At 42.5% G+C, this 15,050-nt stretch overlaps 2 protein-coding genes and 1 non-coding gene across 4 annotated transcripts in view; all 3 read left to right on the top strand.

Moving 5' to 3' along the window:
* TARS3 (threonyl-tRNA synthetase 3) overlaps positions 1 to 3,065 on the top strand; it is a 71,444-nt gene extending 68,379 nt beyond the window's left edge. The window contains exons 18-19 of the mRNA XM_004056841.5: positions 264 to 378; positions 2,274 to 3,065. Coding sequence (XP_004056889.4) covers positions 264 to 378; positions 2,274 to 2,422 — 264 coding nt within the window. The 3' untranslated portion in view covers positions 2,423 to 3,065. The remainder of the gene's footprint in view (positions 1 to 263; positions 379 to 2,273) is intronic.
* A 1,488-nt stretch (positions 3,066 to 4,553) lies between these two features.
* Positions 4,554 to 15,050, top strand: TM2D3 (TM2 domain containing 3). Of its 2 annotated transcripts, XM_019011011.4 has the most exons (6): positions 4,554 to 4,765; positions 5,263 to 5,340; positions 6,877 to 7,034; positions 10,020 to 10,194; positions 11,754 to 11,829; positions 14,262 to 15,050. In XM_019011011.4, the coding sequence occupies exons 1-6, from the start codon at positions 4,675 to 4,677 to the stop codon at positions 14,425 to 14,427; spliced, it is 744 nt and encodes a 247-aa protein (XP_018866556.3). In that variant the 5' UTR covers positions 4,554 to 4,674; the 3' UTR covers positions 14,428 to 15,050. The 2 variants fall into 2 exon arrangements, with proteins under 2 accessions (XP_018866556.3, XP_018866557.3); XM_019011012.4 differs by lacking the exon at positions 5,263 to 5,340 and having other exon boundaries at positions 4,629 to 4,765.
* LOC115930861 (U6 spliceosomal RNA) lies at positions 8,602 to 8,708 on the top strand. The gene has a single exon (XR_004067457.1). It is a non-coding gene; the product is annotated as a U6 spliceosomal RNA (small nuclear RNA).

Raw genomic sequence — 15,050 nt, 5'->3', positions numbered from 1 at the left:
TTGCCTGAATGTTCTCACTGCATGGTGGCTGGTTCCCCCCAGAGCGAGTGATCTCAGAGAGATGGGAGCTGCAGGCTTTTATAAACTAGTCTCGGAAACGATGCGCCGACACTTCCGCACTTCTTTATGGTCACGCCGACCCGCTCTGGTATAGTGAGCAGGGAACTATACAAGGGTGTGAATACCAAGAGTGGGGAACAACGGGGTCTTCTTGGAGGCTAGGTACCATAATGTAACAGTAAAGGTGTTTCATTTTCTTCTAGGTATCCAGTGAATTTTTTGAAGAAGGATTTATGGCTGACGTTGACTTAGATCACAATTGTACACTAAATAAGAAAATACGAAATGCACAGCTGGCTCAGTATAATTTTATTTTGGGTAATTTAAGTTTGTATATATTTTTCCAAATGCTTTTTTTTTCCACTTCAATTCCAGAAGACCAAATAAGAAATATGGTTCAACTACTTGATTATCATGATTTGTCTATTTAATACTTACACAAAAAGAAGAGTCCATAGCATTTCTAGCTTAGCTGTTCCTAGGTACTCTTTGTTGTTTGCTGGAAGAAGAGTTGTAAAGTTTCACCTGAATCCCCTGGGATAGTTTTACTAGCAATAGTTCATATTGCAAGCAAACAACGAAAACAACTCTGAAAATGATCCCATCAGTAGAATTATATACTTTATATTTCAGCCTCACAGGCCTGTAATATTTTCCCTCACTTTTCTGGCTTATTAGGAAACTTTGGGATTAAACTAACAGAAAGAAAAGATCCCAAATTTAAAATGATCCAAAGGAAAAGATTTAGATGAAAAGTAAAATGTCCTTTTAGCATATGACTAATTAGATGCAGAATCTAAAATTTAGGCTTTAAAAATGATTCCAAAATTAAGAGAAACTAACACTGATATAACTGCAGGCATAGTATTGCTATTTCCCGTAAGTTGAAAGTCTGTAGAAGGCGAAATAAATATGCATAGCATTGTTCTATTGACAGTGTTTCACTGATAATGTTTGACACCAGAGTAGGTATTGTGCTGCTTCAGTCAGGCTTCTTACGGTGGCAGAAATCTCAATTTGGTTTAGACACAGCATTTGTTGGAAGGGTCTTGGAGTATCCCATGACATGAAAGGTAGAATTAAATAGCCAAACCACTAGAAGAGCAATCAGGAGCTCAACCCTCACCAGGACTATTTCTCCCCATTTCTGGTTCCTGTCTTGCTCTGGTTCTTTATGCTTCTCTTGAATATCTCCCTTATTCCACTTATCTGCAGACCGGTTTCTTCCTTCTGTGTGGCAAGAAGCATGGCTGTAGATTCCTGCATCATCTCACAATATGGGTCACTAGAGAGAACAAACTTTTTACCCACATTCCAGAAAGTTCTGGCTGGCTCGCATGGGTATGGTGTCCACCCCTTGGCTCATCAGGTATGCCAGGTGGAGTCAGTGTGAGCCTGTAAGAGCTCCCCGCTCTCATCTGCGCCCTAGTGCCAGGTGGGGTCAGTGTGAGCCTGTAAGAGCTCCCCGCTCTCATCTGCACCCTAGTGCCAGGTGGAGTCAGTGTGAGCCTGTAAGAGCTCCCCGCTCTCATCTGCACCCTAGTGCCAGGTGGAGTCACTGTGAGCCTGTAAGAGCTCCCCGCTCTCATCTGCACCCTAGTGCCAGGTGGAGTCACTGTGAGCCTGTAAGAGCTCCCCGCTCTCATCTGCACCCTAGTGCCAGGTGGAGTCACTGTGAGCCTGTAAGAGCTCCCCGCTCTCATCTGCACCCTAGTGCCACGTGGAGTCACTGTGAGCCTGTGAGAGCTCCCCGCTCTCATCTGCACCCTAGTGCCAGGTGGAGTCAGTGTGAGTCTGTAAGAGCTCCCCGCTCTCATCTGCACCCTAGCGCCAGGTGGAGTCACTGTGAGCCTGTAAGAGCTCCCTGCTCTCATCTGCACCCTAGTGCCAGGTGGGGTCAGTGTGACCCTGTAAGAGCTCCCCGCTCATCTGCACCCTAGTGCCAGGTGGAGTCAGTGTGAGCCTGTAAGAGCTCCCCGCTCTCATTTGCACCCCAGGACCACAAGAGCTGTTCTCTCAGGTGGACAATAGAGAGATGGGATCAGAAGTCATTGCTTCCCTCAAGAAACTTAACTATCAGAGGATGAACCGAATGCTCATTAGATGATATTTAATAGTAATGAAGAAAAACTTGATAAAAACATGTCATGGGACTGCTGACTTAATGTTTGGTAAACTGCTGATTTAAAATACATTACCTTTCTTTTCTGCAGTGGTTGGAGAAAAGGAAAAGATAGATAATGCTGTAAACGTGCGAACAAGAGACAACAAAATTCATGGAGAGATTTTAGTAACTTCCGCCATTGATAAACTGAAGAATCTCAAGAAGACACGGACACTCAATGCTGAGGAGGCCTTTTGAAGTCCTTCCCTGATATTTGCTTCTCTGTAATTTTGTTTTGACTCTTAAAAATGTATTTTTCTTAACATATTAGTACTTCTAAGACTTTGGAGCCACTGATGGGGTCCACTCACGGCCTCAGCTGAGAAAGGAGACAATGAATGTGTAGCTGACATGCACAAAGTTTAATTTACTAATGTCCACGGGGGACATTTAGAGGGCACGTGGGAAATTTTCCAGCAATCAATGCCTTGAGAAACTTAAATGGGGAAATATTATTCATCGAAAAAGTGAAACTAAACACTAGGAAATGATTATGAAATGTTAGTGATTTTCAAAAGATGGGCTTCAAATAAAAGTCTGCAGAGTTTTTTTTAATATGAGGGAAAATCTTATTTTCTAATATGTCTCAGGTATTTTTATGACTTTTACTAAAATTCACACTGAAACTTTATCTTCTAAACTGGAATCATTACTTAATTTTAACTAACCAACAACCACAAAAGCAGCAGCTACTACTAAATATTGGATTACTGACAAAGGAATTCAGTTTTGTGGAATCTGGTGTTTGCACTATAGGTTAAGAGTTGCCATTTAAATGTTTCTTATTCATAATTAGGTTTTGTTCCGCTTTAGAAAAAAATAAATTCCCAAATGAATTGCATCAGTGTTTCAGCTGTGGGCTTCTACCACAACTAAGCTGCTCACCTAGAGTTAAGTTACTTTTTTGATGGGATGACATTCCATGGATTTATATACTGAAATGGATTTCAGATTTTAAAGAGAGGAATGCTCTACGTGCTCAGAACTGAATTAAAATGGCATTATGTCAATAGAGAATTCAGCTACCAAACAAGAAGTATTGTTTATTTTGCGATATGCTGTGAAATTCAAAAGAAATGTAAGAAATCTCTTCAATATACTGATCATTTAGTTAACTTCTTGAGGGATGTGAACAGTGAAACAGTTGGCAAACAAAACAATATATATCAGACTTGTGTAGTAGTATAAGGTGCAGATTGTGTGATATGATTTTTATTTATTATTTATTTTTTGAGACGGAGTCTCGCTCTGTCGCCCAGGCTGGAGTGTAGTGGCACGATCTCGGCTCACTACAACCTCCGCTTCCCGGGTTTAGGCGATTCTCCTGCCTCAGCTTCCCGAGTAGCTGGGACCACAGGCGTGTGCCCCCACGCCTGGCTAATTTTTTTGTATTTTTAGTAGAGACAGGGTTTCACCGTGTTGTTAGCCAGGATGGTTTCGATTTCCTAACCTCGTGATCCGCCCGCCTGGGCCTCCCAAAGTGCTGGGATTACAGGCGTGATTCACCGCCCCCGGCCGTGATACGATTTTTAAAGCTAACATTCAGGGCTTATGTGCCGGCACTTTTCCATGTATTTTTTAAAAAATCATTCAGCAAACATGCACGTGAGGGGGTGGTAGTCAGAAGACCCCGGAATGACTGATCCCGCAGCACGTGGGTGGGAGGAGAGCACCTGTCACCAGCACGGTTTCTTCCAGGTGTGCTGTGATAGAAACTGGCACGGGTCTCCGCAAGCTGGGGCCTGAGCGCGGCTCCCCAGACGGCCGCGACCTTCCCCAGGCAGGGCTGGGCTCTGGACCCTCCCCTCACTTCCCAGCGCCTCCGGCCATCCTGCTTCTCCAGGCCTGAGAGGAACTTTCTGGAAGTGCTGCGTATCTTCAAGAGGCTGGCCAGAAATGAAAGCCGCGGCAGGCCTGAGCGCCGGCCCCAGGGGAGGGGTCCCTCGGGCCCTCGTCCTCCCGGGGCCGCTTCCCCGACTGTAAATAAGTGTCTTTAGGATGAAAGGCCACGCGATACTGTCCTCAGAACCTTCGCACGAGATCCAGCACACAACATCCGACCACACACTGGGGCGGCCAGCCTCCCGCATTTGCCCGCCTCTGCCCTTGGTTGCTTCGGGCGTGCATTTCGGTCCACGGATGACCTTTAACAGGTCTCCTGCAGTGGAACGAGGGGTGAGGGCCTCGTCCAAGGGCGTGAGGGGCGCGTGGAAATGGAACAACCTCCCAGGCTCGCATCCTCCTCGGGGACCTCCCAGAGGGCTCAACCCGAAGAAAACCCGCGACCCGCGCGAGGACAGCGACAGCGCAAACGCCGGCCGCCCGGAGTCGCAGCGCGCCTGCGTCCAGTTCACGCTCCAGCTCCCAGGCGCGCCCGGGCCCGGCCCGTCCGCTTCACGCGCGAGCCCGCGCCCCGCCCCCCGGCCCGGAAGTGCGCAGGCGCCGGCAAGATGGCGGGAGGGGTGCGCCCGCTGCGGGGCCTCCGCGCCCTGTGTCGCGTGCTGCTCTTCCTCCCGCAGTTCTGCATTCTGTCGGGCGGTGGTGAGTCAAAGGCTGGGTTCAGCGCCGGGTGGGGCTGAGTGGCAGCAGGGCCCCGGGAGCTGCGAGGAGGCCGGGCCCACGGGCACAGGCTGACGCGCGGAGGAGGCCGAGTGCCGGGCTCCGGGCCGCTTGTCGCTGCATCTGGAGTCTGGCGCCCTGGCCGCCCGGCCCGAGGCCGCCCCTCCGCTCCGGCGACACCGAGCCGGCCATCGCGGCTGCGGAGCCCTGGAACGGAGATGGAGCGCTTGCGGGCTGGGCCGGGGAGGCGGAACTGGAGCGCGATGTCATCCTCCGGTCCCTCGTTGCCGGCTGACCTGAACTGATGTCTACTCTGTTGACGTTTCGTCCCTAAGCTTTGTGTTTTCTGGCTGACCAGCCGTGAGGTTTTCATGAGCAGCTTATTGGCCTGGTGTAGACCCGCCTTGTTAACCACACAAAACAAGGGTTTCTTGTCCCGGGATAACATGTTTCTCTAATTGTACGATCCTTAAATTTAGAGCAATCGCAGGCGCTGGCTCAGTCAATAAAGGATCCGGGCCCAACACGCACATTCACAGTAGTTCCCAGGGCAGCAGGTACTAGACGTTTTCTATTCTAGTAAATATATGTATTTATCTCTAGTAGTTTCTCTGTTTTTATAAAAATTCCCTTTAGTATACGAAGTCACTTTCCATTTTTGAATATTTATTGTATTTTAGATTATGTGAATTAAGGGTAGATACACAGCCATTTTCAGTAGATAGTCTTCGTATTTATACCTTTTGACGTTTCTGCCTTCTCTCTTTTTCCAATCCCACGCTCATTTGTCACCTTATTTCTATTATTTTTCCACTTCATCCATCAAAATAACCTTCAGTCCGTGCTTCTTTCCCTTCAGCAAATGTCCTCTACTGCTAAAACCCTGTTCCTGATGTTGGAATATTAAAGGCTCCCTCAGGACTGTGGAAATGGAAGGATTACAGCGGGACTGATGGAGACTTGAAATCTAGATCTGGTTTTGCTACTGGGATCTTGAACAAATTATTTATCCTCTTTGGACCTTGGTCCTCATCTTTAAAGCGGTGGGGTTGGTCTGACGACCTAAAGTCATTTCTGCTTTGTGATTCTAAGTGTCCACCTTCCAGCCACGTAGTCACGGGATCAAAAAAGAGTATTTTGTAGAATTGTTCTTTAATACAGTGAGTAAAGTAGGACCAGTTTTAAACAAGCATTAGTGTGTTTTGCTAGGTGGAGGCTCTGACTATAATTTCATCACTTTAAAGTGACATTACTTCAGTGAATTGAAACTGGCAGAGATATTTTACTGATTCTTATTTGGATGTAAAAAACAGCAGTGCACTTGAATTTTAAACTCAGATTACTTTTTAGAGAAAGCACAAGAGTTCTTAACTCTTGCAGGCTTTTGAAAGCCCTTCTTTTCAGGAATACTTGCAGTTTTGATCCTTTCAGTTGGTAAAAATACGTTGCACACTGATTAGGTTGGTTGGAAATAAGTTGCAGCTTACTGAAGATGTTATTAAAGTAGAGAACTATTTTGAACTTTGGCAGCATAAAACTGTAAATATTATATTAGCAAATGTGGCTTATCAAAGTACCAGTGTGAAATAATGACATTTTCAAGTTGATGCCCTGAGGATGTCAGTGGCTTCATTTCTGAATTAGTGAATTCAGATGAAAAGAACACGGGATTGGAAATGGAGAGATTTGGGTTCTAGTTCCAGTTTTGCCACAGACTTCCTCTGTGGTTTTGCAAAACCCTACTGTAAGTTTTAGTTTTTCAACTTACAAAATGATAGTCTTTTTTTTAAGCCCTTAATGTATACCCAGAATTTTCTATACATTGTTTGTATATGAGCACCTTTAGTTTTCACGGCCACTTGGGAGGCAGGAATGAAGTAATGTTTTACAAGTGTGGTGCTCACCAGGTCACACAGCTGGCCGTGGGCAGAATTCTGCTTTAATTGCAGGTGTCTCTGACTCCAGTCCCATGCTTCTTCCCTTCCAGTGCAGTGTCTGCTTGCTAATGATCATGTCTCTTAACCTCAGAAGATTGTTCTCTGTTATTCGAATCAGTATTATAGGAGAATAAGCTTCTGTCTTGCCTCTCACAGAAAGTACTGAAATCCCACCTTATGTGATGAAGTGTCCGAGCAATGGTTTGTGTAGCAGACTTCCTGCAGACTGTATAGACTGCACAACTAATTTCTCCTGTATCTATGGGAAGCCTGTCACTTTTGACTGTGCAGTGAAACCATCTGTTACCTGTGTTGTAAGTACTGCAGCTTACTTATTCTAAATACATTCGTTGTAAACTTTAAGTTAGAAGAACAATTCAGACTTGACTATTGGGAAGAAATTCTGAAGAATTTTTATATTCTTTTATGATTTCCCTTTTGAGTATGTAAGTAGAAATAAATTTAAAAACCCAATAGACCTTTCCGTATCAGCTCACTACTGTTTTAGTTATAATGATAACTGTCTAGCCAGTTGATGTCTGCTGGAAATACGCTTGACAGAAATGTTGCTTTGTAGGACTGGAGAAGATATCAGTCTACTAGCATATCTGAAGCAAGTCTAATTCGTTCAGATGGATTCTGTGTTCTCAGTAGTGACAGCTAGTGTACAGAGGGGGTGGCAGTGTCTTTCTGCCATAGATGAGCTTTTGAAGGGCCGGTGCTTATCTGTGGTGAGAAGATGGATTCAGTAAATGCCGGAGTGCCTGGTAGCTCTCTAGAACAAAATTAAGTGGAACGCCTGTCTTATCCAGAATAAATTCCAGATAGTCCAAAGATGTAATGTGAAAAATGAAACCTTGAAGTACCACAGAAAACACGAGATAGTTGCTGTTATAATCCCAAAATGGAGAATATTTTTCTAAGTATTGAAATAAAGTTTAGAAGCCATATAATAAAGAATTGATACATTTGACTACTAAAAATTGGAGATTTCTGCATGACCCCAAAAAAAAGCATAAAGGCAAAAGACATGGCAAACTAGGAAAAAGCGTTTCTAGCATATGTGACAAATAATACACTAATATCAATAATATATAAACACTTCCTAAAACCCACATGGAAAAGATGACAGTCTTGTAGAAAAACAGTGTTAGGAAATGAGCAGATGGTTCATAGGAAAGGAAATACAAATAGATGTATAACATGAAAAACATAAGTTTTCTCATAGTATTTAATTAATACATTTTTAACCCTTAGATTGGCAATTTTTTTTTAATTTGATTAACTCTGAGTTTGTGAGAGTATAAGGGTCAGATGCTCATATCTTATAGGTAATCAAATTGATCAACCTCTTGTAGGCGATTTGCCATATCTGTTAAATTTATACATGCACACAATCGTTGACCTCGCAGTTCTACATGTAGGAATTTATGTTGTAGATATCATTATACATGGATGCAAAGAAGTATGCTTATTTTTTAGCTGCATTGCTCATTAAAGCAAAAGATTCAAAAGAAGTGAAATGTCTAAGAACTGCTTAATTTATGGTACACGTGTAATAGAATAAACACCTTGTAGCCATTAAAAAGAACTAGGCAGCTCTAGAGATAATGTACTGATAGATGTCCAAAATTAAGTGAAAGTATTGGGGAACATTAAATGTAGATGACATACATGTGCCTATGTGTAGAATCAGCTCTCTCTGGAAGCACAGAGGGTACTTGGCCTGGGGAGGGCAGGGGCTCCCGGCGGCCAGGCCAGACGAGGCCGGCTCACTTCTCACTCTCCTGTTGTGTCTTGACATGTGTACCATGTACATGTGTCACCTACTTTTTAAAAAACCATTAAAAATTGGTTTTTGCATTGATAAGAAAATGAATAGTACTTGCTTCATCAGCGCATATGCCAAAGTTGGAACCATACAGAGAAAATTAGGATGGCTCTTCTGCAAAAATGACATGCAAATTTGTGAAATGTTAAAAAAAATAACAAACATGGGCCGGGCGTGGTGGCCTACACCTGTAATCCCAGCACTTTGGCAGGCCGAGGCAGGTGAATCACCTGAGGTCAGGAGGTTGAGACCAGCCTGGCCAACATGGTGAAACCCCATCTCTACTAAAAATACAAAAATTAGCTGGGCGTGGTGGGGTGCGTCTCTAATCCCAGCTACTCAGGAGGCTGAGGCAGGAGAATCGCTTGAACCTGGGAGGCGGAGGTTGAAGTGAGCCAAGATTGCACCACCGCACTCCAGCCTGGGCGACAGAGCGAGACTCCATCTCAAAAAAAGAAAAAAAAATAATGTGTGTATGTGTATATATATGTATACATATATATACATGATGCATCCAGAGATGATTGTGTGACCACATAAAAATGATTTTGAAAAATATGCACTGCAGTGTAATGTCAGGTAGAGTAAAAAGACTACAAAGTGCTTTCAGTATAATTCCATTTTAGTAAGTTGATAAATATACATGTAGAAGAAACGGAAAGAAGATTAAAAGTGGTTAGCTCTGAACACCTATAGGTTTTTGTCTATAATCTTCAAATATGTAACATACAAAGAACATTCTACTTTTGTAAGCAGAATACAAAATAATGGCTTTTAAAATTGAAATGAAAAAATCTCTGGCCACCAATGAACACTCACTGAGCCTCCACACACCATGTGGTGCTTCTGAGTTGGGCTGCCTCTGTATTAAACATGCCACATGCCCTGCTGGTAGGAGCAGCTGTAACAACCCTGAGTTGCCAGGCTGTGCAAGGTAGGGGATGTTAGGGAAGGGTGGCAACTCAGAAGCAAGGCGGTGTGTTAACCATTACAGAAGCGTCAGGCTGGAGTTCAGGGACCTGGATTCCACTCCTCACTTGAAGCTCAGTGACCTTCAACAAATGCATTCATCAGTTCCTTCCAGCCATCCGTGATTGTGACTTTCTAAAATAAATTTTCCTCTTTTCTGCATTATAAAAGTATACGTTTACTATGAAAAATTTAGCTAAGCAAAAGTTATGAAATAATTATATCACCCTGAAATAACCTTTGCTATTTTGATGTGAATTTATCTAGTTTTTTCCCTTAAGTACATATGTTTGGGTGTGTAGTTTTATGATTATGAGGTCACATCATATGCATTTGTTTTACATACATATTGTTTTGGTAACTGTTTTGCTGGCACTTACTCCTAGGTCCTAAATACAAGCGTTTACGGAATTTTGTGCCATGTGACTGTGCAGTCTTACTGACATCTTAACAGACTACACCATTGTGATTGATGAGTTTTGTGTCATTTGCTACATAGGATCAAGACTTCAAATCGCAAAAGAACTTCATCATTAACATGACTTGCAGATTTTGCTGGCAGCTTCCTGAAACAGATTACGAGTGTACCAACTCCACCAGCTGCATGACGGTGTCCTGTCCTCGGCAGCGCTACCCTGCCAACTGCACGGTGCGGGACCACATCCACTGCTTGGGTAGGTCAGAGTTCAAGGACATTTGTCAACAAAATGTTTTTCTCTAAGTTTATTGAAGGGACTTTAACCAGAAATTTGCGAGTCAAATTACTTAATTAGAAACATTTATCAGCAGCTCTTTAGATGTGCCAAGCATCATCAATAAACTCAACATACTAAAGTAAAGCATCCAGAAAATTGCAATTCTTTTTAAATGTAATATTTGATAAAATAATAAAAACATTTGAAGTATAAAGCGTAATACACAGTAATTGACCTTTACCCAAAATAACAATGAAAGCAGCACCAATACCATTGCGGCCGCCTGAGTGCCTGAGTGCTTGCCTTCACCTGGTTGCTTTTCCTCCTCTTCCAAGGTAACCACCCTTTTGAATTTTTTATTTCACTTCCTTTTAAATTTTTTCTATAGTTTTATTGTCTCTATGTAATAAAATAATATTCAATAATGCATGTTTTAGAACCGTATAAAATGATTTCAGAGTGTGTGCTCTTCTGGGACTTGCTTATTTCCTAAACATTATGGCTCTAGGATTCATCCACGTGACTTCTCTTCTTTTTTTTACTTCTGTGTAACAATCTATTGTAAGATTGTATCACAGTTTATTCTCCAATATATTTGGTTAGGTGCTGTTTTCTGCTGTTGTGAGTGTTCAAATTTCTTTGCCCATCTCCTGATGGCACAGGTGCAAGAGCTTCTTCAGCATGTACTTTCCAGTGTGTGTCATTCTTCAAATGGCTGTATTGACTTACATTCCCACCCGTGCTATGTAACTGTTCCTGATGAGCCATATTCTCTCCAAGAGTTGTTATTCTTAAATTTGGTCTTCAAGTTGTCTAGACTTCTTTTATATTTTGGATATTACCTGTGCTGTCCCTGACACCCTCTCCCAGATTTTGATTTTTTTTTTTTGCATTATTGTATATTTTCATGAACAGAATTTTAAAAATATAATTACTGTAAGTTATTAGAGTTAGTCCTTTTTTGTTGTGGTTTTAAGAAATCTTTTTCTACCCCAGGTTAATAAAGACAATTTGCTACATTTTCTTTCGAAAGTTGTAAGTTTAACATTTCACATTTAGGTTTAGAATCCACCTGGAATTGGTCCTGGTAGATGGTGTGAGGTAGATTCTACTTTAATTGTCCCCACACATGGATGGCCAGTTGTCTCAACTCTTCCCTGTTGATCCGTGTGTGACCTCTGTCATACACTGATACATGAAGTGTTTGTATATTTCTGGTTCTAGACTTTCTCTTCTTTTCCTATTGGGTGATTTTTATGCCTCAGGACCACACTGTCTTATATACTCGTAACTTCCCCGTAAGTCTTGATATGTGGATGAGCATTTCATGTTCCTCACGTTGTAATCCTAACTGAGCTGATTTAAATATTACATCTATATAGATAGATGGTAAGCGCTTTGTACTCTTCACTTCAACATGTATTACCGTAAAGAGAGTTGACTTTTCACATTTTAAATTTTGAGCCCATTTGTTACAATTAAGTCTTTCTGAGAGTATTTTTTATACCCTGTATTTTTCTTTCTTTTTTTTTTTTAAGGTAACCGTACTTTTCCCAAAATGCTATATTGCAATTGGACTGGAGGCTATAAGTGGTCTACGGCTCTGGCTCTAAGGTAAGCCTTGTTACTCATAAGTGTAAAAGGCCGTTTGCATTTCTTTGGGATTGGTGGAATCTTCAGACATTGAGCTCAGTCCACTTCGTTCTTCACTCAGATCCTACCACGTGTGTTAGACTCTAGGAAACAGCTGGAAGAGTTTAGATGATCAGACCAGTACCTCCGTGGAGTTGACTGGCAGGCACGTTAGCTTTTCTCCCAAGATGCTTGCACATTACGTTTCCCATTCTGAATGTACCACGAATCAGTAAAATGCTGTGGACTATCCAAAATGGGCAGTTTTATGATGTATAGCTTTAATTTTAAGTAACTATTATAAAAAGTAATACATGATGAACACTGAAAACTGGAAAAATGAAAATGACAAAAACATTAAAAATGACCTATAATTTCATCATCAGCAGATAATTATAAGCTTATATTTCTTACATAGAAATGTCCTGTTTGTTAAACTTCTCAACAGTACTTTAAGAAATTATAGCAGTTCTTCCCACCAAAGGGAAGGGCAGGTAAGACCCTGGTTAACTGATTAGTGAAAAGGTCACGCTGCCTACAGTTGAAGTTCTGAGTTCGTGCCTGAGACCCTGAGGCCTGCAGCATTGCAGCCATAGGGCAGGATTTCTCAGCCTCATCACTGCTGACGTTCTGGGCTGAATGAGTTTTTGTCTTGGGGCTGTCCTCTGCATAGCAGGGTGTTGAGGAGCCTCACTGGCCTCTACCTACTGCTTGTCAATAGCAAACCCCCTATCCCTTGCAGCTGTGACAGTGTGTCTCCAGATGTTGCTAGGTGTCCCCTAGGGGACAAAATTGCCCCTTGCTGAGAACCACTGCATTAGAATTTGAGCTGAGGAAAGAAGGATCTTGCCTGGCAGGAAAAGTGTGACTGAAAAGTAAAAGAGGATGCCAGGATAGAAAATGAGATTAACAAAAATAAGATAGGCCGGGCGCGATGGCTCACACCTGTAATCCCAGCACTTTGGGAGGCCGAGGCTGGCGGATTGCTTGAGGTCAGGAGTTCGAGACCAGCCTGGCCAACATGGTGAAACCCCATCTCTACCAAAAATACAAAAGCCTGCCATCGTGGTGCATGTCTGTGGTTCCAGCTGCGTGGTAGGCTGCAATGGGAACATCACTTGAGCCCAGGAGGAGGAGGCTGCAGTGAGCTGGCATTGCACCACTGCACTCCAGCCTCAGTGACAGAGCGAGATTCTGTCTCAAAAAAAAAGATTAGTAACCATTGCTGACAATGGTTCAAATTAACAACTGGCTTTTTAAAAAAATAAATAAATGTTTGAAACTTGGAATAATTTTAATTTACAGAAAAGTTGCAAAGATAGTAGAGTTCTTATATACCCCTAACCTGGTTTCCCTACGTTGTTAACCTCTTACAGTACTATACTATAACATACTTTCAACAATTAAAACTTCTCAGCACTCAACATGGTGTTTTTTTTGCTTTTTTTTTTTTTTTTTTTGAAACGGAGTCTCTCTCTGTCGCCCAGGCTGGAGTGCAGTGGCTCAATCTCAGCTCACTGCAAGCTCCGCCTCCCAGGTTCATGCCATTCTCCTGCCTCAGCCTCCGGAGCAGCTGGGACTACAGGCGCCCACCACCGCGCCTGGCTAATTTTTTGTATTTTTAATAGAGACAGGGTTTCACCGTGTTAGCCGGGATGGTCTGGATCTCCTGACCTCGTGATCCGCCTGCATCGGCCTCCCAGAGTGCTGGGATGACAGGCGTGAGCCACTGCGCCCGGCAACATGGTTTCTTTTAAAATCATCACTGTAATGAGATGATGCCCAAGGTTTGCTTCAGGGTACTCTGGAGGGGAAAGAGGAGGGTTTTGATGAAACATGGCTGGCCAAGTGTTGATTATTGGAGCTGAGTCATGGGTACTGTTCTCTTTACTTTTTATTGTTATGTGTTTAGAAATTTTCCATAATATTGTTTCAGTATTACTAGATCTTAGAATTTAAAAGATCCTTAAAAGTCGCTTATTCCTAACATTAAGATTTTAGAGATGAATGAGAAAATAGACTGAAAACATGGACGACTTGATCCAGGTCATCCAGGTGGTGGTGAGCTCCTCCCGACTCCAGCCCTGACCCCGTGTTAGTGCACTTCCTGTTAGACTGCGTCTTTGCTTTGTTTTGACTAAAAAGCAATGAGATTGATCACTTTAAAAAAAAAAGAAAACATTGGTTTTTTAATACAGCTAAAAATTGTATGTTTACTTTTGACATTTAAACAGTCTTCCTGCCCATAATTATTTGGTGGTGTCAGTTTGTGAAATAGTCACTTGTGTTCCAGTTAAGGGCTATGATCAGGGGAAGCCCTTTCTCAAATCTGACATAATGTGGTGATTAAACCATAACTGGCCACAGTTGGGGTGGAGGTGATCTCATGGAATCCTGTCTGTTTGCTGTCGCAGCATCACCCTCGGTGGGTTTGGAGCAGACCGTTTCTACCTGGGCCAGTGGCGGGAAGGCCTCGGCAAGCTCTTCAGCTTCGGTGGCCTGGGAATATGGACACTGATAGACGTCCTGCTCATTGGAGTTGGCTATGTTGGACCAGCAGATGGCTCTTTGTACATTTAGCTGTGGTGTGTGCTTCAGAAAGGAGCAGGGCTTAGAAAAAGCCCTTTTGTCCATAGGAGTTGATGTGGTGTGAGTGATATATTTCTATGTTTTTAATGTACAGCATCTGTACTTTGTTTGCCTTGATAAAGGTAAGATAAATGAAACGCTGAACTATGCTAATCTGGAATTTGTTTTTATTTGCCTGAAATATATTTTTTTCTGTGAAAAAATTAAAACGTACTTAAGCCAGGAGAATGAATTATACAGTGATTGAAAATCCATTTAATTCCTATGACTTTTGTTTTGTATTGCCCAAGTCAAACTACATCACTTGTATCTCCAGCCCAAATGTAGTCTGCCTTGAAAAGCCTTTCAGCTGTGACTGCAGGAAGTGGGAGTGTTTTTATTGTTAGCTAATTGCTGTGACTGCAGGAAATGGGAGTGTTTCTGTTGTTGGCTAATTGAAGTTATTAGGCTCAGCTTCAGTCATGTGTAAGTTTTGCAGTGTAATACGTGTGTAGTCTGGTCTGTATATATGAAAATTTGAATTAAACTGCAGAATGTTTATGTCTAGTTATGGTTTAAATTTTCTTAGTAGTATATAAAAGGTATGAGTACTGAAAATAAAATTGCAAGTTAAA

This window comes from Gorilla gorilla, chromosome 16, assembly GCF_029281585.2.
Source record: "Gorilla gorilla gorilla isolate KB3781 chromosome 16, NHGRI_mGorGor1-v2.1_pri, whole genome shotgun sequence".
Lineage (NCBI taxonomy): Eukaryota > Metazoa > Chordata > Mammalia > Primates > Hominidae > Gorilla > Gorilla gorilla.
Note: the sequence above shows the minus strand (reverse complement) of the source record. Positions and strands in the feature narration are given on the sequence as shown.